General features: G+C 43.5%; 1 protein-coding gene across 8 annotated transcripts in view; it reads left to right on the top strand.

Moving 5' to 3' along the window:
• Positions 1–16,695, top strand: part of Fhl1 (four and a half LIM domains 1) — a 60,474-nt gene extending 43,779 nt beyond the window's left edge. For 3 of the 8 annotated variants that reach the window (XM_021152964.3, XM_029473370.2, XM_085838170.1), the window contains exons 3-8: positions 11,340–11,521; positions 12,499–12,673; positions 13,232–13,401; positions 13,819–14,005; positions 14,593–14,792; positions 15,198–16,695. In XM_021152964.3, coding sequence (XP_021008623.1) covers positions 11,366–11,521; positions 12,499–12,673; positions 13,232–13,401; positions 13,819–14,005; positions 14,593–14,792; positions 15,198–15,281 — 972 coding nt within the window. In that variant the 5' untranslated portion in view covers positions 11,340–11,365 and the 3' untranslated portion in view covers positions 15,282–16,695. Of the gene's footprint in view, positions 1–2,991; positions 3,098–3,138; positions 3,211–9,866; positions 9,941–11,339; positions 11,522–12,498; positions 12,674–13,231; positions 13,402–13,818; positions 14,006–14,592; positions 14,793–15,197 lie in introns of those variants that run through there. The other 5 variants (XM_029473369.2, XM_085838172.1, XM_085838171.1 and 2 more) reach the window with 5 other exon arrangements.
• Positions 16,696–21,082: the final 4,387 nt, after the last annotated feature.

The following is a 21,082-nucleotide window of genomic DNA, read 5'->3' as shown; positions in this document are numbered from 1 at the left end:
GTCACATCCTCTCCCAGCAGCTATCAGTTGTCAATAGCTACTCAGCTAGTGCTTGGATTTGGTACCCACCCTTCCCTCACTATCCTGGGATTTTGTCTGGCTAGAACCTGTGAAGATTTTGTACATGGTATTTTGATTTCTGTGAATTCCTATGAGCAAATGCCCTGATGTAGCTGGAAAACACTATTTCCTTGTCACCCATGGTTCTTACAATCTTTCTTTTTCCTCTTCCACAAAGACCTATAAACATTGGGAAAGGGAATGTGGTGTAGATGTCCCATTTAGGACTGAACATTCTTCAGTATTAGACTCTGTACTTTGACCGGTTGTGGGATTCCACTGTTAATCATCATCTACTACAAAAAGAAGATTCTCTGATGAGGGTTGAGAGATGCACTAATTCATGGCTATAATGATAATTCATTAGAAGTCAGTTTAATACTATGCCCATATTGCAGAGTAATAGTAGTATGTTGTCTCCTATGGTCTATGACTTGTCTAGCCATAGGTTCTTAGTCCCAATAATGGTCCCAGATGTGGGCTTCATCATGTGGGTTGGGACTTAAATATAATCATAAAGTAGTTGGTTACTCCCATAACAATCATGCCACTCTTGCCCCACTAGGCCGATCTTAGCAGTCCAGTTGTTATTGTAGCTTGCATGGTTCATAGCTGGGTAAGACGACGATTGCTCTTTTCTTCTGGTAGTGTGCACTGTGAAAGCTACCCAGTAGGGATGAAACTTCCAGGTGAGTACCAGCTTGATTTCTCAAGGTTCTAAGACTCCAGTATGTAGTATCTTCTGCAAGAGGGCGTTACCATCAAGTTCTGTAAGGTAACCAACAACATCATCAAAAAATACCCTGTATTTGGTGAAAGGTCGAATTTTGTGAGAGTTGATATTAACATTTGGAGCCCCAGTGTCCAAGCAGGTGGTAGTCTTGCCTCCTAAAGTCTCTTAGGAAAGCCGAGGAACATGGTTGGGCTTTGTTGCAAGTGGATAAGCGCACTAGTAGGCTGAGCACTCAGACCACACTGGCTTGTCCTCATTGACTAGTGATCACGAAGTAGCTCTCTTATCTTTATATATTCTCTTCTATTTGAGGCAAAATAGACCCAAGTGTATTTGCCAGCTTCTTGAAGCCAGATGTCCATAATCTGTATTTGCTTTACAAAATGAGCCAACACCTAAATGAACTGCCATAGTGGCTATAAAACCTACATCCCAGTGTCAAACTTAAAACTAGAACTGATGTCCTATGAGACAGCGTTAGCTACACAAAGCTTATCATTCACAGCCCTGTTAAGAGGAGGCGTTTAAAAATACACAGACCCTAAGAATGTCTCACTAAAATCTAAAGTGCAAGATTTGTAAAGGTTAATCATCTAATAAAATAAGAACAGTTCCCTTAGGTGAAGAGTGTACATTGATTTTAAGGGTGTGGTATCGTAACTAGTCAGTTACAAGTTTATCATCCTGAACAAGGAACTATCCAGGAAGGCGTGGAAGAGAGCACAATGTCACGTATCTTAATTTTCCTAGGCTTGTTTTTTTAAGCTTAATGTCCTGAATTTTATTCTTATGCCAGTTCCAGATAAGCAAGAGTAAGTAAGCAGAAATTTCAGTTATCTTTTTGAGAAACTTTTCCTTGAAAGCTTGAAGGCAAAAATAATTGGAAAACTCATTTACCCATCTAGGCACATCACATTTGCCTGCTCCGTACTTCACAAACTTTCTGGAGCCTACACGGTCAGACAAGATAGTGATTGCTAAGTACTTAGCCCAGGGCCTGTCCCTCAGTGAGCGCCTGCTCCCTTCCTGGAGTTTATAACCAAAGCCACTTCTTAGATTCTAGATGGGACTGTGTTTTGGAGGATTAATTAACACATTTGGCTTGTCTTAATATATTCCTCAAACACATAGCTTTTGAGTACTTCCTGGGAGCTCAGTTGATTCTAAATGAGGCCACTAACACAGAGCAGAGGAAAGAATGAGAAAAACGTACAAACAAGAATTCACTCTGATGCCTGCTTTTAGAAGGGCTGTAGAACTGAAGGAACATCATCAGATGGGAAGAATAGCAGGGAGAGGGTGGGAGCAAGATGCACCCATTAGAACTGTGTGGTTAGAGACTTTATTCTTGGAGTGGCTTGGAGTGAAGACGACGTGAGGAGAGGAACAGCTGGGGGAAGCGTTGGGCAGAGAGGTACAGAGGACAGCAAGGAAGCCAGTGAGGTTGTAGCCAGGGCAGAGAAAAGGTCCTTTGAGGCTTTTCTTAGAACCTGTTCACAATCTCCAGTGTCCAGCCAATAATGTCACGTGGAGTTACTATATGTATGATGATTGATATCTTTATTCATGTTTTTATCATTGTCTGTAGCAGCAAAAATTGTAAGACAGACTGTCCCTATTGTAGATGTAGCAAAGGGTGTGCATACGTAGGACCGATACCATTCTGTTCTGTTTGATGCTGGGCTTAGAGTGCCAGGGTTGCTCCGGGTTTTAGTGATCTGCTATTTGCCGGTACATATCCAGGAAGACATTAAATGTCTATAATGCCTTAAGGCCTCTGACTGTAGTATTTTCCTTTAATTACACTGGTAGCAAAAGTCCATCTCCTATTGTTACTTTCATCATTAGCAGGACAACTATGCATTATTTATAGGCCCAAAGTCAGGCTCCTGTGGCATATAAAGTAAATTAATAAGGATGGCTCAGCATTAAGCTATGTCAGAGCTGAGTCCAATTTTATTCCGGTCCAGGGATGACTTTCTATGTGGCCTTTCTGGCTCTGAAGCTAATTTGGATGCTGAGTAGCCCCACAGGTATTTATATGTAGCGTTTGGTATTTTTACTGGGCCCTATTCTTCTCCCTTGGATCACCTAAAATGGTTAAGAATTTTCTAGTGGGATTAAGGTTGTGATCTCAGGGGAGGGGTGGGACATCTGCTCTTGGTTATTTTTGTGTGAGCTGCTTCCCCTTAAATGTATGTTCACAAATGAGCCAAAGCGTTATCATCTGGGGTTGAGAGAAGACAGGTCTGGGTGCCGCTCCTGAACTTGGCCTCTGAGCCATGGCTTCTCAAAGACACTCAGGTAAAAACTCCCTGTTATTTCTCTTATCTAGAGGACAGTTGTTTCAGGCCAATGAATCTGTCATTGGTCTAGAAGATAATTTGGGATGGAATGATTTTAGTGCTGTGTAAATGGTAAGTAAATCCTGGCTGCTGTCTGTTTTGTTCTTGTTCTGTTTTAATGATGAAAGTGTTCTCCCTCAAGTAAGCTTAGATGCTAAATTTATTTATTAGTATTGTTTTATACCTTATTTTACATTTCAGGATGTCTTGTGAAACTTAGATATAATATGATATGAGGAATGAAGTTTGATTTTGTTGTTTGGTCTGGGTTGTTAGGAAACTTTGGGGTCATTCATCTCTACAGTACTTGAAGTCTAATGTAAGGCATTTAGGGAAAGGGAAATTGAGTATGGAGAGGGAAGGAGGATTATATTTGTAACTAAAGTATCCATAAATGACTTAATATGTCTTCCCTTTTTCCGAACAATATTCTTAATTTTTCTAAAGAATCAGTTATGTGTCTTTTTGTCATGGAAAACATGGTATTTGTTATTCTTAGCTGAAAATGTTTCCTGTCCCTTAAAGACCATGAGTGAGGGTTTCCTCATGTTTTATAGCCTGGCATTAGGGATCCTATGAGACAAGATGCCTATGAGATAGGGGCTGGAGGCTGGAAGCCCAGTGCTGTGAAACTATTGCACTGTCTGTGTCACTGCCTAAAGCCAAGAATGGAGCTGTTGTTCTACTGCCCTCGGCTCCTCTGCTTGGAACTGGGGGAGATAGATGGGCAGAAACCAAACACTTGCTCCTGTCTCCCAAATTTCAGGTTATGGGACCAAGTTACTACTGATGGTAGTCTCTTTATTTATTTATTTTTATTTTTTTATGTTTGAAAGTTTGATGTTTGAAACTTGGGATTGCCTGTTGATATTATTGACAGTAGAAATAGCTTTTGAAGAAATTCCTTTTTCAGTATGTCCAAGCACATATAGAGCAGTGGAGTTGCCCACTTAAGTAATACACACTCCTTGCATTGTTTCTGTGTTTAAAAGCTGTTTGATGATTTTTCTATAACCCTCAGAGATTGTTTTACAAATATGGATTGGTACCACGTGTCTGAGGTGGTGATTATCTGCCAACCCATCAGCTGGGCCAGTTTCCCTAATGGGCCTTGACTCCACATCAACTGGTAAATTAGTTACAATTGGATTATCTAAAAATATCACCTAAGCTCTTAGGTGATAACAAAAATAATAATGATAATGATAATCATAAAATACCAAAAATTGTTAGAACAGTTTTAATACTTATTATATGATTTTTATAAATTAAGAACTAACAGTGTGCATTGTGGTAAGTTCATTGGTCCATAGAAGCAGAGAAGAACTACTTTCATAGAGGAGAGAGAAGCCCTCACAGAAGGGAACTCAGTGTTGTTCTGAAATGGGCTTTGGTTGAGCAACAGGAAGGCTCAGGTCTTTGGATTTGACCTCATTTCTAGTAGCCATCCACACAAACGGGACATTTTAAGGGCAAAGGTGTATACTTTCAGCATTAAACATTTTTTTGTCTGAAAAAAAAAACATCAATTTAATTCCTGTTACTCTTTGGCTTTTCAAGACAAGATCCATGAATAGAGTGTAGAGAGAATTCAGATTATTTTTTATTATCCTGCAGTTACTAGTTCTCTTCACAGGCCAACGAACTATCTCATACACCTGCTACCCCCTCCCCTTTTTTTTTTGTTTTTCCACACAGGTTTTACTGTGTAGTTCTGGCTGTCCTGAAACTCACTCTGTGGACCAGGCTGGCCTCGAACTCAGAAATCCACCTGTCTCTGCCTACCAAGTGCCCACTGCCCCTCCCTCCTTTTAATGCTAAAAATGGAAACTAAGAGTTGGGGGAAGAGGAGAGGAATTGAAGAGAAGTGCCTTCTTAAAATCCCAGACAGACAGATAGACAGAGTGGTATTAGTTCACAGCTTTTTCCAATGGAAGAATAAACGCAGATAATGTTTCATTTAATAATCACATATGCAGCCCTTCTTACAATAGACATGAACTAAAATGATGTTATCTGTACATCAGTGACCCAAAAGAGCTTTTAATTTTTTTAAACAAATTGTGGCATTCTAGAGACATTGCCAGTAACATTGAATCATTGTGTTCATGTTATATTTTTAAGTAATAATAATAGTAATAAACTCTTGCTGAATTTTCTACAAAATTTGATGAGAGACTGCTTTTCAGCTCTGACTCATAAGTTCCATTTCCCCGAGTCTATTTAGGTGTTTATTCCCAAATGTCTGACAACACCCCCAGGTGTGTGTTAGCATGTCTGTCACACAAGTGTCCTATTCATCAGCTGAGCTTCTATTTGTTGAATGTTCTGAGGAGTGCACTATGTCCTTTTCTCTGAAAGCCAACATTTATTGCTATGGCACCGATGTGTTGCACTGAGCAATGAGCTGGCTTTTGTTTTCCCTCTGGGTGGTGTTCAGTGTTTGCTTGGTTAGAGCAGTCAGGCAAAGCACACAGAGAAAGAAGGGTGCCTAGATAGAGCACCCACTTTCTTCTGAAAAGTTCATTTGAACCACTTGGTTTGAGGGACAAATGAATATTATTAGCAAGAAAGAAAGTATATGAAACCCCAAGCAAGACTTTATAACGTACAAATCTTCTCTAACACGTGTACACTAAAAAAAGTGCTTGAGTTAGTGAATATGCAGTTGCTCTTTGTTTCTAAGTATTAGGTGGATATGTATATGATTCAGTGTGAAGCTAGGTCATTTTTCTCTTGTGTGTATACACATCTGTGTGAGACTGCTTAAGTGTGTGTGTATGTACATGTGTGTACATGTGTGTACATGTGTATATGTCCCCATACGTGCATGTGTGCTTATAGAAAGGCCAGTAGTCAGTGTTGGGTGTTTTTGGTTGTTTATTTTTGGAGGCAGGGTCTCTCATTGAACGTGGAGTTCAGCTTGGCTGGCTGGCTAGGACAAGCTTCAGGCACACACCATTCCACCTCCCTTTTTATGTAGGTACTGGGGAGCCAAAGTCAGGTCCTCATGTTCACACAAGCATTCAACTGAGAGATCCACCCCTCTAGCCTCTAAATTCGTTTTTTTTGTTTGTTTGTTTTGTTTGTTTTTTGGTTTTTTTTTTTTTTTTTGGAGATACTGATGTTTCTATAAGCACCTTTTGGCATGTTGGATATAAATTAAGTTCGTTCTTTCTCTCTCTCTGAAAGGGGAAGCATACTTATTAAATGAAGAATGATGTTTCCTTTGAAGCAGGCCTGGAAAAAGTCAGGCTGACACCATAGAATGGATAGGTAACATTTGATCACCTAGCTAGATTTTAACTGTATTAAGCTAAGCATCCAGAATTACTTTCCTTAAATATATTTGTACCAAAGATATCTTAGAAAAATCAGATAACAGTTCACATGACAGAGAGGTATTGTTTAGATTTGGGGACCTTAGGATAACGGGAGGTGAATTTTAAGATCAGGACATAGTATTTTGTTTTTAAACTCAGGACCTAGTATCAGGTTCATTTACCTGTAAACGCAGGAAAGAATTTGGTTCATGAAAGAGAAAAAAAAAAGTTCTCCCGAAAGAAAAGCCAGTATTGCCTAGAAATAGAGGCTCAGATCATTGGATCAGAATCCATTCTGAGTGCCTGTCCACACACTGAAGTTTTAGAAGGTCAGTGGTGATGACCTTTTCCCGTCTGCCTGCCAGTAGGGCACAGTGAATAATTTCTATATATAAGGTCCTGAACTAGGTCCCTGGGCTTTGATTATGGTGGCAGAAACATCACTTCCATGTACAAATGAAGGCTACACTGAGATTAAAATTCATTAAAGAGGGTACCCTCGGACACAGTGTCTCCAGAAGAAGCAATAAGGGAAGCAGTAGTGTCAGTGCATGTAGCAATATTTTCATTTCATGGTAGATGAACTTTCCAAGTTAAAAACCATTGTAGGTCAAAGCAAATGTGTCTAGAAGTTTGTGGGGTGTAAAAGGTTGAACATTTCATGTACTTAAAAATTGCTAAAGGAGTAGATTTCTTTCTTAAGGGAGAAATGCTGAAGAGCATGAAACTCAGCAAGAGTAGAGAGCCCACCAAGGAGGTTGGTTCCTTCTTCTCTCTGCTGATGTCTAATAAGGCGAGGGGTAAACCACCAGCTTCTCCTCTCCCATGTGGCTCCATCTTCCTTGGCACCCACCACTTAGGACATGTAGTCTCCTTTAGGAACCTTTGTGCCAATACTGTTGTTTAGGAACCTTTGTGCCAATACTCTTGTTTGTCCTTAGCACCTGATGTTAATTCCTGTGAATGTTTTTGTCTTGGAAAATTACCTGTATTTTATGTGAGGTTTTGGTGCAGTGACTATCTCACCAGAAGGAATATATTACTCGAGTTTTGTATGTAGTAAAGCATATGCTATAAGGCTTTGCAATCGTTTTTGTACGAAATAATCATATAGTTAGAAAAAATGAGAGGTTGGATAATTTAGGTTGCCCAAAGTTTCACTTAGATTTTTTGCTAAATAAAGTTAATGTATTTGACATTACTACATACTTTAAGTATTTCCAAATTGTTTGTGCATTTGAGGAGAAATCCAACATTCCTAGACGTGCCTATTTTATCTTGATTAATAGTTGTTTCCACACATAGAAATGACTTGAGTCAACTGTTAAAAATCAGTCCTAAAATAGTCCCTTTGAAATATGTCTTCTCCAGCTGCATACAGAGTCTGGCCTTGCGTATATTGTGGTGGGGAATCTGAGGTGATCCTCATTTCTCCTGCTTTTAAAATAGAAAAATATAGCCAGGTGGTGGTGGCACACACCTTTAATCCCAGCACTCTGGAGACAGAGGCAGATGGATCTCTGTAAGTTTGAGGCCAGCCTGTTCTACAGACAAGTTCCAAGGCAGCTAAGGTTACAAATCCTGTCTTAACAACAAAACAACAAACAAACAAGCAAGCAAACAAACAAAAAATCCCAAAAAGATGGACGGCCAAAGGCTAAAACTTAAAAGCACTGAGATTTGAGGACATTTTTTTACTAGTACCATTAACTTGGAGTTGGCTCATTTCATGTGTCTTTGGCATGCTTTAGGAACCTGTGTTAAAGGAATGAACTGGATGTGTGTGTTTTCATTGATGGATATTTCTAATACACTTTGGTATAGGCATGTCTATACCAACCTGCAGACTACATGCATCCCAGGATAGCTATAAGTGTGACTCTGCACATTTGTGCATCACAGCACCATGTCACATTGTCAAAAGGCTGGAACCTTGCTCCTAGGCTTGGCAGGTATCTGTCTGGTACTCTGGATCGTAATGTAAACTAGCCTTTCCTTAAAAACCTCTAGATACCAGCTCATGCCTGTAAAAATCTCAACATGTAGGAGGTCTAGGTAGAAGGTTTACTACAAGTTCATGACCAGTCTTGGCTACAGCATTAGACTTTGTCTAAAAGCAAAGTCAAGACAAAACCACTAGATACCTATAAATGAAATTTGCTGTGTTTTCTAGCATTTGATTTCTTTTTGTGTGACCCAGCACCTATTTTAACCATAAAGGGAGGGCCCAGCAATACCAAAAGGTAGGACTCCTTTTAGGTGGGAATCAGTACAGTTCTTAAATAGAGAAATATTTAGAATCCATTACGGCTTTTCTAGACATTAAGAGAGTGATAGTAAACAAGAAATAGACAACTCAGTAAGGGAGAATGCTTGCTTTTCAAATATGGATGATGGAATTGCTGGGCTGCACAAATTCTGTTTCCTTGCCATTGACACTTAGAGCCGCTGATCATTTGAGTTCCTTGTACTTAGTCTTTTGTTTTATTTAGTTTATGGTTTAAAAGATTAAAGGATTAAAACCAGGGACTCATGCATGTTAAACAGAGATCCTGCCTTTTTATCCTCAACCTTTTAAAACTTAGAAAAAAAAATCATGAGGTGGCGGTTTGATTCAGTTGCAAAGGCCAGCTTTGAATTCCCTCTGTAGAGCAGATAGGCCTTGAACCTCGATCCTTCTGTATAATTCCCCTGAGGAGCAGGGATTACAGGTCTGTACCACCGGACTGACCTGGCCCCTACCTGGCTGGCATCTAAAGAATCAGTTGGGTTTTCAAATGAGGCCTTAGAAAGAAAGCCCATCTTTGTTGATGTACACAACCATTGTACAATTTCCACATGGCAGAAGAAAACAAATAGGAGAGACCAGTTCAAACAGATGGAAAGGGGTTTCCCACAGGCAGTCATGGCCATGGGTACTTGTGCCGTAGGCCACAAGAAGTTGGAACAGATGCCTCAAAGTAACTTGGTAACTCAAGAAAATTGACTGGGCTTCCTTGTGTGTGTGTAGTTTGTGTCTACCTCTATACACAAGGGAACATGGCTGGGGTTTTTAGAGAAAAGCCCAAGCAAGAGCAAGTCTCTCATTTTCCCTATTGACTTGACAGTGATACAACTGTGCCAAGCAAAGGTCGTTATACAAAAATGTCCCTCATTTACTTCTTGTGTCACTTCTCTGACATGAGGGGCCTGGGTAGTGGATGTGTCAGTGGACATTGTGTTTGTTCCATGGCCCCAGTTTCCCTTGCGGAGAGAGACTGGCATAAGAGACTGACAGTCCAAGTGAGAGTTCACCAGCCTCAGCCCAAGCGCGTTCCCAGACAAAGGGTGTGGTTTCCTTAGCTCACTCTGCTATTTGGTTGCCTATGGCAGCAGAATCCAAACAACTTGGACATGTGGTTGCATTTAAAAAAAAAAAAAACCTGGGAATAGAACCCAAAGCAGGAGTTTGGGGCCATTCAGTTGGTGGAAGAGCTGCGGTGAGTACAGGCAACTGCTCATTTCTCTCCCCATTCTTTCTCTAAAGTACATGCAGGATGAATAGTTTCAGTTCAAATGGTTTCAGTTCTTGTGTTTCTAACACAAATTAAATAATTGCTGTCTATTTACTTATGCAAATTCCTTTTCTAATGGGAGAAGAAAAATTAGCATATGTGTGAAGAAATTGGGAACTAATGGAAACCCTTCCTGGTGGCAGGATTCTCTAGGAAAAAAAAAATGGTTTGGCAAAGGGACTGGCAGCAGAAGACCTTAGCAGGGCTGTGGGATTCTGTAGGCTCGTTACTTACGGCTGTCTGGGGCCACAGCTGGGATGCTGGTGGGGAGCGAAGGGGGTTTGATCATATGAAGGGAATGGACGGAGGAGGTTCTTGGAATGACGACTTTAGCCCTTTGCAAAAGTCAGGTTTCCAGATTATACTTAAAACTTTTTTTTGCTGTTTAGAGCAGCAGATATGCCAAAAGGTAATACTTGCATAGCTAGGCCAGCCCTCACTGTCTGGACCTGAGAGAGATTTGATTTTGATGTGTCACGAAACTGTACTTCACTGTGACAAATCCTTCATAATTGCAGAATGAGCCTGTTGGCCAAACTTCAGCCACCAAGAAAATATCTGGGACAAAACTGTCTGGGCTCTTTTCAAGGACTGAAGCTGCTTCTGTCCACTTACACATTTGAAACAAGTTCATGAGGGCTGCATGGGTTCCTGGGGGCAATGACTTAGCTGTTAAATTTCTGTTCAGATAACTAGAACTGTATAGACAGGAAGGGAGACCACCCGAACATATTTGCCCCCACCCTAAAAGGTGACAGAATATGGGGTCAAAGCTGGCAGGGAGGCTTCTGGCTGGCTGTGTAGTGGGCCCCTGCTGTGCCCCATTCTTTTGAAGTGTCGGTGCAAGGCAGTAGGACATGGCATAGACCAGTGCTATGATGCATACAGTACACCTGCCCTGCCCAATAGTCTTCTTTTTTTCCTGTTCCACCTTACCCTCCCATTCCCCTTTCCATTCTTGGTTATTTTTCAACCCTGGATGAATCTCCCAGAATCCCTCTGTGTGGTGACCTTAGCCTAAGGTCTGGCCCACTTGTCCTCTGAGTCAGCAGCATGATTTCTGACATGTCCCTAGGGAGTTACTGGCCCCTTTACATGTGATACTTAGAGTTCAAATCAGAGGCCTTTTCTTCCTGGGAGCCATAGTGAAGTATCTGTTGCTGTGACACTTGGTAATTAGCCAGGCTTAAATGGAAGCTGGACCCTGAGGACTCAGGGTTTTCCTGGCTACTTGACAGCAGTGCCCTGGGACCACCAGGGCTGTCTATGGCAGAATATCCTTGTGTTTCCCTTACTCATTTGTCCTGCTTGCTCGCCCCTACAGGTCCCTCCAGCTATAAGGTGGGCACCATGTCGGAGAAGTTCGACTGTCACTACTGCAGGGACCCCTTGCAGGGGAAGAAGTACGTGCAGAAGGATGGCCGTCACTGCTGCCTGAAGTGCTTTGACAAGTTCTGCGCCAACACCTGCGTGGAATGCCGCAAACCCATAAGCGCTGATGCCAAGGTAACTGTTGTTGCTGATGGGGAAACGGGACCGGCTGGGTGGGCTTCAGGTGTATTCCTGCAGCCTTGCCAGCAACGCTGCCATTTTGAATTCTCATCACAGCAGCCTTAAGTACTTGAGGCAGGTGCTTCTGATGTCCCTAGCTTAAAAAAATCTATAATATGGACCTTGGACTCGACGGCCTGCTAAGGCACTGCCAGCTCTTTCATAGTATAGGTTTAATGGCCTTTAGCCGAAAAGCTTAGCAATAGAAGTCTTTAATTTTGGATTTCTTATTTTATAATACTTCTACATATTTAATGAAGGGTACTAAAATGATACTCAAGTCTAAACACAAAATTCATTTACATCTCATATATACATAGCCTGAAGGTGATTTTATATAGAGTTTTTGTCTTTCAAATTAAATATAATTCTATCGTTTTCCCCTTTCCCTTTTCTCCCTCCACCCTGATTTGGGCATCCCCCAGTTCCCGCATGCTTTCTCTCAAGTTCACAGCCTCTGGCCTCCTTTCCCTTTAACCGTCTGTGGAATGGCATTTCTGCGCTGTAGCTGACTGGACTGGAAGGGTCTTATTTTTCCCAGGGACACAGAATAAACTGTGTGTTGTGCTTTGACACTATGACTATGACCTGGCCCACGAGATCAGATGTGTCCTTTTCTCCTTGTGAGATCTGTCTGTTAACCCTTAAACCGCTTGAGATTCCGGAGCCTTTTGGATTTCAGGCTTGTGCTGGGGGCTCTCCCCCCCCCTCCTCTTATGTACTTTGGGAACTGTGAGGCTTTCGTCTTCACTCCAGTACTACTCTTCCTGTTACTCCTAAAAGCACTCAGCACAGGGCATCCACACATGGAGGGGGCTGACATTGGCGTGAGTAGTTACCTGGCCCTGGAGAACCTGGTCTCTGATGGTAAGGCTACTGCCACTGGCCCCAGTGCCCCTCACAGTGGCCACCCTGCTCTGCTTGATGTCCAGGAGGTGCATTATAAGAATCGCTACTGGCACGACACCTGCTTCCGCTGTGCCAAGTGCCTTCACCCCTTGGCCAGTGAGACCTTTGTGTCCAAGGATGGCAAGATCCTGTGCAACAAGTGCGCTACTCGGGAGGACTCCCCCAGGTGCAAAGGGTGCTTCAAGGCCATTGTGGCAGGTACTGGCCCCCTCCCACCCTGAAGGCAGACATGCTGTGTGCTTGCTTGTCATGGTGGGGTTAACTTTGCTGTGAGCTGCTTTGAGATTTTAGCATATATATGTACACATATACATACGTGTATGTATGCGTACATATATATGCTCGCACACACGCACACACTCGGAGACTAACGAGCACTGGAGAGAACAGTCTGTGGCAAGAGAATGAAGTGAGAAGTATGTAGCATTTCCTCCTTTGGGCGTAGTAAGTGATCCATGCATGCTTCTTCCTCAGGCGTTTTTGGGTTAGGCAGACCCGTAGTGAAACTTATTAAGTCATTGCAATGGTGGAAGTGGGGCGTGGGGCTTCAGGTACCTCTCCTAAATGGTCCTGCCAGGATCCCCACCTGTGACAGAACCCGGGGTTGGCATGACTGCAAGTAGCACTCAGATAGGATGAGGCCACTAACTGCAGGGCCCTGCATCCCCTCACCTCTGGGGGTGGACTGGGGAGTTGAGTGGATGCAGCCCCCTGCAGAGCCTGGCCGTGGGGCTATCACATTGTTTCCCCCTGCAGGAGACCAGAATGTGGAGTACAAGGGCACCGTCTGGCATAAAGACTGCTTCACCTGCAGCAACTGCAAGCAAGTCATTGGGACCGGAAGCTTCTTCCCGAAAGGGGAGGACTTCTACTGTGTGACTTGCCATGAGACCAAGTTCGCCAAGCATTGCGTGAAGTGCAACAAGGTATGTTGTGGTAGGTTTGCATCAAGTGCTGTTTCCCTGGAGGTTGGCAGTTTGCAGAGCACTTGCACACACATTATCTCATTCCATCTTCATGATAGCCCTGTGACGTAGGAATTATTGTGCCCATTTTACAGACGAGGAGCCGAGGCTTAGAAAGCAGTGCCACAGCTGATTGTCTGTGTCTCTCTATTCTGAGGCGGCAGCCCTGGCTCTGGAGGCCTGTGGCTTCCACTTTATTCCTTTCCAAAGAGGCGCACCTTGTCTAGGCCTTGGCCTCCTCATCTGTAAATTGGGGATAATAATAGCACCTTCCTCCCATGGCTGTAGTGGTAATGAAATGAGATACTGTATCCCGAAGCATCCAGCACAGTGCCTGGTTGTTGAATCTGAATCCCGGTGCTACACTCCCTGGTCTAGGCCATCACATCTGGAGGAATCACTTACCAGGATCAGCCCTGGCATGCCGAGTGCTTTGTGTGTGTTACCTGCTCTAAGAAGCTGGCTGGGCAGCGTTTCACCGCTGTGGAGGACCAGTATTACTGCGTGGATTGCTACAAGAACTTTGTGGCCAAGAAGTGTGCTGGATGCAAGAACCCCATCACTGGTAGGCTAAAGAGTCCTTGCTAAGTCTGCCAGGCTAGATTTTGCGCATGGTAACCATCTCTCATTTTCCTGGCGTCGGTTCCATCCACAAAAGGCCCTTAGACAATGTCCTACCCCTACCATTGTGGCCCTAAAGGCCTCTCCAAATAGTTTGGATTGTCTCCCAGGCCAGGTTAACCCTTGCAATGCAGAGCACTTCCTTACTACTGTTGACCAACTAACCATGCCAGGAGTTCACAAGCCTGAAATCAAGGCAGTGCACAGGGGTGAAGGGTGTGGGGCAAGAGGAAACAGGTGGGGGGAGCTAGTGGGGGGATGGGTGTTTTAAGAGGGAATGGGGAGGGTTTAGGGAGGCTGGAAAGCTATAACCTGGCTTTATACCACCCCATAATGGAAGGCTAGAGCAGAGGGGTCTGCTAGCAGGGTCGTTTTTATTTCATTTTAATCTTCTTGTGATCAGAAGCAAAGCTAATCACTTCATTCCTCATCTTGCGGCCGCGATCCACGTGCCCTGAGCCCTTTCCCAATTTTCCCATCTCCCTGGGGAGCCTTGAAATGTACATTTGAGAAGACTTTTGCCATCCTCAGGGAAAAGGACTGTGTCAAGAGTGAGCCACCCAGTCTCTAAAGCTAGGAAGTCCCCAGTGTGCCACGGGAAACGCTTGCCTCTCACCCTGTTTCCCAGCGCCAACCTCCGGGGCAGGCATCCGGGTGGAGAGAGGACTTGTCCCTCGTGGGTGGTGGTTCTTTATAGAAAAAATCGAAGCTTAGCAGCTCCTCGAGGCCCGGTAAGTGTACACCCTACAAACAGCCCAAGGTTGCCTCCTGGTGGCCACTTTGATGTCATGGCCCTGACTTATAAAGACTTGTTATGCTGGGAGGTCGGTGTTCGTCACAGAGCTATAGTGGTGGTGGTATGGGAACAGGGGTTCTTTAAATCAAGGAAGCCATTAGCTGAGCTCTGGCATCTTTTCAGGTCCTTGACAGCCATAGAAGGGTTGCGGCGGCGCGGGGGACAGTGGCGGCGCGGGGGACAATGCGCGGTCGAGTAGAGGGGAGCAGAGAGCCCGGCAGACACTGACTGTGTGCCTGTCGGCTCTATGAACGGGCAAGTTGTCATTTTATCTCTGACTCCTAGCTTCCTCATCGGTCTTCATTCAGCTGTCTCTCTGTTTTCTTGTGTTTTCCCACAGGGTTTGGTAAAGGCTCCAGTGTGGTGGCCTATGAAGGACAATCCTGGCACGACTACTGCTTCCACTGCAAAAAATGCTCCGTGAATCTGGCCAACAAGCGCTTTGTATTTCATAATGAGCAGGTGTATTGCCCTGACTGTGCCAAAAAGCTGTAACTTGACAGGGGCTCCTGTCCTGTAAAATGGCATTGGAACCATTCTTTGTGTCCTTTGCTCCCTCCCTCCCTCTGCACCATCCATAGGGCAAGAGTGGGCTTTCACCTCTTTAAAGTTGCTCTTTCCGTTTTTTCTCCCATTTTACAGTATTAATCAACCAAGGACACAGTGATCATATTAGGATTTAGCAAAGAGCAATCTTGCAGCAAAAATAATTTCTCTGTTGCTGCAATGAAAAAACAAAACCTTAAACTGACTCTTCTGCATGTTTCTCATAGAGCAGAAAAGTGCTAACCATGTAGCCACTTCACGATGTAAGCGAGAAGCATAGGCGATAAAGCTCCCACTGAGATACCTTTGGGGCTCAGTCTGGATGCGCTGTGCGGTCACGTGACTGCAGTGTAAGAGTTGCAGCGGCTGCTCCAACTCCCTTCTCGCCTTCTCTGGGCAGTTAAGAACTTGCCAGAATGCATGGTTTAACTTCCTTATCAAAACTCTGACCTTCCTTCTGTTCTTTTGTGCTTTCACACGACTAACACAGATTTCCAGAGAATTAACATTTTGAACTTTGTTGTAATTCTCAAGTGACTTTTGCCCCATACTAACGTTTGACTCCCTTACGTGGCGTGTTCTCTGAGCGTTCCTACTTTAAAGCATGGAACACACAGGTGATTTGAAGCATCTAAGCAGATCTGAGAAAACGAGCCTGTTTCAGAACAAACTCACCACAGTGACTACTTCGGAAGCTTAACAAGACTAACTCTCCTGTCCTTTTTAATTTTTTTTTTAAATTTTGTTTTAATGAGTAGTAAAATAGTTTATGGGTTTGGAAACTTGCATGACAATATTTGAGCCTCCTCAAACGTTCCTGCAGTTTTGAGATTCATCCTGTAGACATGACAAAAACTCTAGAGCCGCAGCTGAGCAGGCACAGGGCTATCATCAAAGTAGGGACAAGGTGAAGTCCTTGTAACATAACCGTTGTCTGCTCTTTGTCTGCATCCAGGAAGAGTGCAAAGTCCCTTTGCTTGTGATTTGTAGAACTTTCCCTCCAGAGTGTAGTTAGAGCTCTGGGGCTGTCGGAGGTGGTCGTCATCCTTCACAGGCAGGACTGGGTTTTCACCTCCTTCTCTGAAACGCAGGATTGCCTCCTTAACCGTACTCTTCATTTTATTACATATATAACGAGCCAATATCAAAGTAAAGATGTAATGAAAACACACACTCATATATTACTGTAGGAGTGGTTGTAGATGCCAACACCTCATTTCCATATTTGTCATTAGCTGTTTCCATCTACTGTTTGATTGTATCCTTACAAAAAATAAAGCAGCATAGAAAGAGCACGCCTCCTGTCTTTTTATTCTGCCCAAGGAAGCATGAGAATGTAATAGACTACTACGCCAGAAACTTGGGGACCTTGCTCCTGACTTCAAGGAAATAGTTCATTGCAATGTACAAAGCTGTAGGACCACTCTGGTCCAGTTTTCAAAACAAAAACCGCTTCAGGGTGTTTCCTGGATTCCCATGTCCTACAAAAGGCAAGAACTGACAATTCTTGCTTGAGCAGGATGGGCAGGAAGGGAATCCCAAATAGGGCCGCTTGAGGAGGAATTATGATTCTTCTTCCCTCTATTCCGTTCCCGTTGGCTCTCTGGAGCCCAGGACCCCTGTGTTGTATCATCACCCCGTCCTCCCTACCTTGACCTGGCTTGTGCTTTGAGCCCAAGTCTTATGTTGAGAGACAGGGAAGAGCAGGCTGGCCTGAGATAATGTGCAACCCACACAGTCAGAACACCTGCAGCTCATATTCTTACCCACACACTTTCTCTGCCCCAGGGGTTAAGAGGGACCAGGGAGCCACTGGCAATGGGTGCCTGCTGTGCTCACTTTCTGTGCCCAGCCCTTCCTCCCACAGGACCTTCCAAAGGCCTCGGGCACTTTGCTAAGCTACATTTCAGTTAAAGGTGGGTTGTGGGGGTGGCAAAGCGCTAGGCTACCACAATCCCCTGGCAAATTTTTTAAAAATGTTCTTTTTAGTGGATGTCAGAATCTTGAGAAATAATGGGGTCAGAGTGGTCTCCTGTTCAGCCGAAGCATAGCCCATCTGAGACAAGAGTTGAAACTTGTCAGAATCCACCTCAAGCCTTGTTGTTGTTGTTGTTGTTGTGCTGACAATTGAGAATGTGGACCATCCCCTCTGGTGTGTCTCTTTTTAGAGAAATTACTTGTGGAAACACCTTTAAACCAGTGAAGAGCACGTATGCAGGTTTCTGAGACCGTGCCTCTGCACCACAGCAGCCAAAGAAAAGCTACACTGGGGGCTGGAGAGATGGCTTAGCAGTTAAGAGCACTGGATGCTCTTTCAAAAGTCCTGAGTTCAATTCCCTGCAACCACATGGTGGCTCACAACCATCTGTAATGGGATCTGGCGCCCTCTTCTGGTGCGTACTCATAAATAAAAAATGTAATTAAAAAAAAAAAAAAGTAAGAAAGAAAAGCTACACTGCCTAAAATCCCCAAACCCATCTCTTCCACTTGGTCCACAGTCTGCAACGTAATACCCTTCCATCCCCAAGAAACAGATCCACCAGGCATCTGTCTCTGCAGTTGCTTGCCCCTAACACTGTCTTCAGAAGCAAACAGGTCCTACACACCGGGTCTAATCTCACAACAAATGCTGGGCCCACTTTCCAGATAAGAATAGCACAAGTTCAGAGAGATCAAGCTTGCTATGAGCTTATTACACAGCTCATAGGAGAGAGGTCATTTTGGCCATATTATTACTATGTCAATTATGACACCGCATTATCACAGAAATGGACATGCAGTAAGGAAAGTCGTTAGGATATCCACTAGTTTTAGAAGACACCTGTTTATTGCATGACTGAGCTCAGGAGAAATGGGGTTACATATCAAGTCACTACACTATCAGCAGAGAAGCATCACTGAAACAAGGACATAATAACTTACGGCTAACAGGGTGAGGGCTCAAGCAAGCTTACCTGGGTTCACATCCTGGGCAGGTGACAATTCACCAAGCTTGTTTCTTCGTTCTTAAAATGAGAATGACTCATTTCAAAATGAGTGCATATGGCACAGTCACAAGAGAGCTTTAGTGGGGAAACTGGTAGCAGGGAAATGTGCAATCAGTGTTAGCAAGGCTTCTGCCCTCACTCAGCACCAAACTATATTAGCGTCTTCCACTTACTCTATGAGCCACAGTGGGGAATGGCTGCCATGGCCTTATAAACACTAGTTCACAGAGATTAGGGGTAAGTAAGGAGGCCAACTGTATAAAAAAGCAAAATTTACCGAGGTGAAGCACGAGTAACAGACTGAATTGATTTGTTCATTCAGTGGAACTTCCTGTATTCCTGCTAGAGTCGCCTAGAGTGCTGGGATTACAGGCATGGTGCTACAGTGCCTGGACAAACCACATTTTAAGATTAGAACTTCAGGCCAGTGGAATGGTTCACTGGGTGAAGCACATGATAATGCAAACCTGACCATCGGATCCTTGGAACCATGTAAAGCTGAAAGGAGAGGACCGACTCCCAAAAGTTGTTCTCTGACCACTGCATACATACTGTAGCCTGCATGTTCCTACGTGGAAGCTCAAATTTTGACGGGCATCTCAGGTCATAAGTAGTCACAATTATTCCATGAAGAAATGTGGACATAAGAACATACTAACTGACTCAGCCTAGGTTTATAAAGCAGTTTTTAAAAAATTACATGTTGGGGAGATAGCTCAGTTGGTAAAGTGTCTCTTAAGCATGAAGACCCAAGTTTGATTCCCAGCACCAACCTAAAACCTTGAGATGTGGGGGCCTCATGCTTGTAACCACAGTGCCAGGGAGGAGATAGAGATAGCTCTGGGGCTGGCTGCCCAACCAAACTAACCTAATCAGTAGACCTCAGGTCTCAGGGAGAGACCTTGTTTCAGAAAACAAAGTGAGTGGCTCCTGAGAGATGGCACACAAGACTGATCTTAGCCTTCCGTATGTATATACACATATATGTATATACACACATACATGTACACACACACTCCATAATGTTTTCCTCATCAGAGGAAGACACCAAATTGAAGGGTTAAAAGGAGAATATTCTGAAAGGAGACAATGTGGATGGTCACCCAGCCTCAATAGTACATATGTGGGTCAAAATGATGACTTCTAACTGGGTGAAGTGACTGTGGCTTATACCTACAGCTACGTAGGAGCTACACAAGCCAGAAGGCAGCTGGAAATCATAAGTTTACAACCAGACTTGGCAACACAGCAAGATTCAGACTTAACAAAAGAAAGAAGAGAAAAGGGACAGCAAGGGAGAGAAGGGGAGGAAGAGGAGGGGAGATTATTACATGAATTTCACCATAGTAAAGACAAAACAGGAAAACCAAAACCTACTTTAACAATGGGCCTCAGCTATAATAGTTCAATCAGGAAATAAAGACCAAACTTCTGCTGGGCAATAAATGATGGCACACACCTTTAACCCCAGCACTTGGGAGGCAGAGGCAAGGGGATCTCTGAGTTCGAGTCCAGCCTGGTCTACAGAGTGAGTTCCAGGACAGCCAGTGTTATACAGAGAAACCCTGTCTCAGAAAGACAAAAGCAAAACCAAAAACCAAAACAAAGAAAAGGGTTTGAAGACAGACTTTCCTGTTCTAAACCTGGAAGTCTGCATAATCACCATCTAGATGAGTAGAGAAAGATCTTATTGTTTGTTGGACTTGCCAGATCCCTGTATTCATTCTCTGCTTGACACTTGGTATCACTTTATATGACCAGCACTGCATTTTTATTATCATAATGAAAACAAAGCCTGTTTCAGAACATGTGGAGAAACATCAGAAGCTTGTCTTTCAGGACGATTGAATTTTTGCTGTCTACATGTAAGAACCAGTATCTAAAATATATTTTAGATCCTATGCATCCTGCCATAATACATAATCAAGGACCAAGAATCAGAAAATCTAGTTCTCTCCTCTTGCGATTCCAAGATAGATGGCCAAAGGAATATTGCCCTGCTTTAAACCATTTGTGATTTAATAGTGAAGGTCAGTTAAGACAAGGAATGTGTGAATGTGCATGTGTATACATTGTGTGCCTGCATTGGAACTGAAGAGTAACACTGTCTGTGTCTTCACATGGCACAAGTGCCTAGAAAAAGGCAAGCTTGAGTATATACTGAAGGACAGGCCTCAGGATCAAGACAGAAGAAAACTACAAGTGCACAATATTTAAGGGAATTAATCATACGCCATGAGCCAAGAGCCAACCAAGTACTGCTTTATGGATGCGACAGCATAACACGCGCTGTGTATAAGCCCCGTTGTGTGCTTCAAGACAAAACACTGATGAAAGCATGAAAGACATTGATGGTTCCAAGCAGCTAATATTTTGGATTCTGGCATTTGGAAGGATCAGCACAGGACAGGGATGAGAACTGAATTATAAAAGGCGCATAGAGACAGGCAGTAGTGTGCTGTTATGTAACCTTTGGTGTGTATTAGGAACTCTCTGACACCAGTCTTGTGAACACCCCAAACTCCTCTTACAATTTCTTATGTTCTCTACACAATCGAATCGTGTTTCTAGTTGTTGAAGTAGTATCAGCATTAAGTAGGATAAAACTATTTCAGGGTTTTGACTAGACCTTGTCATAGAGACACTCATTGAAGAATCACTTGAACCACATACTCTTGGATAGAAAACCCCA

Source organism: Mus caroli, unplaced genomic scaffold, assembly GCF_978045245.1.
Source record: "Mus caroli unplaced genomic scaffold, Mus_caroli_1 scaffold_5, whole genome shotgun sequence".
NCBI classification, from domain to species: domain Eukaryota; kingdom Metazoa; phylum Chordata; class Mammalia; order Rodentia; family Muridae; genus Mus; species Mus caroli.
The sequence above is the reverse complement of the archived record's forward strand: the minus strand, read 5'-3'. Positions and strand labels throughout refer to the sequence as shown.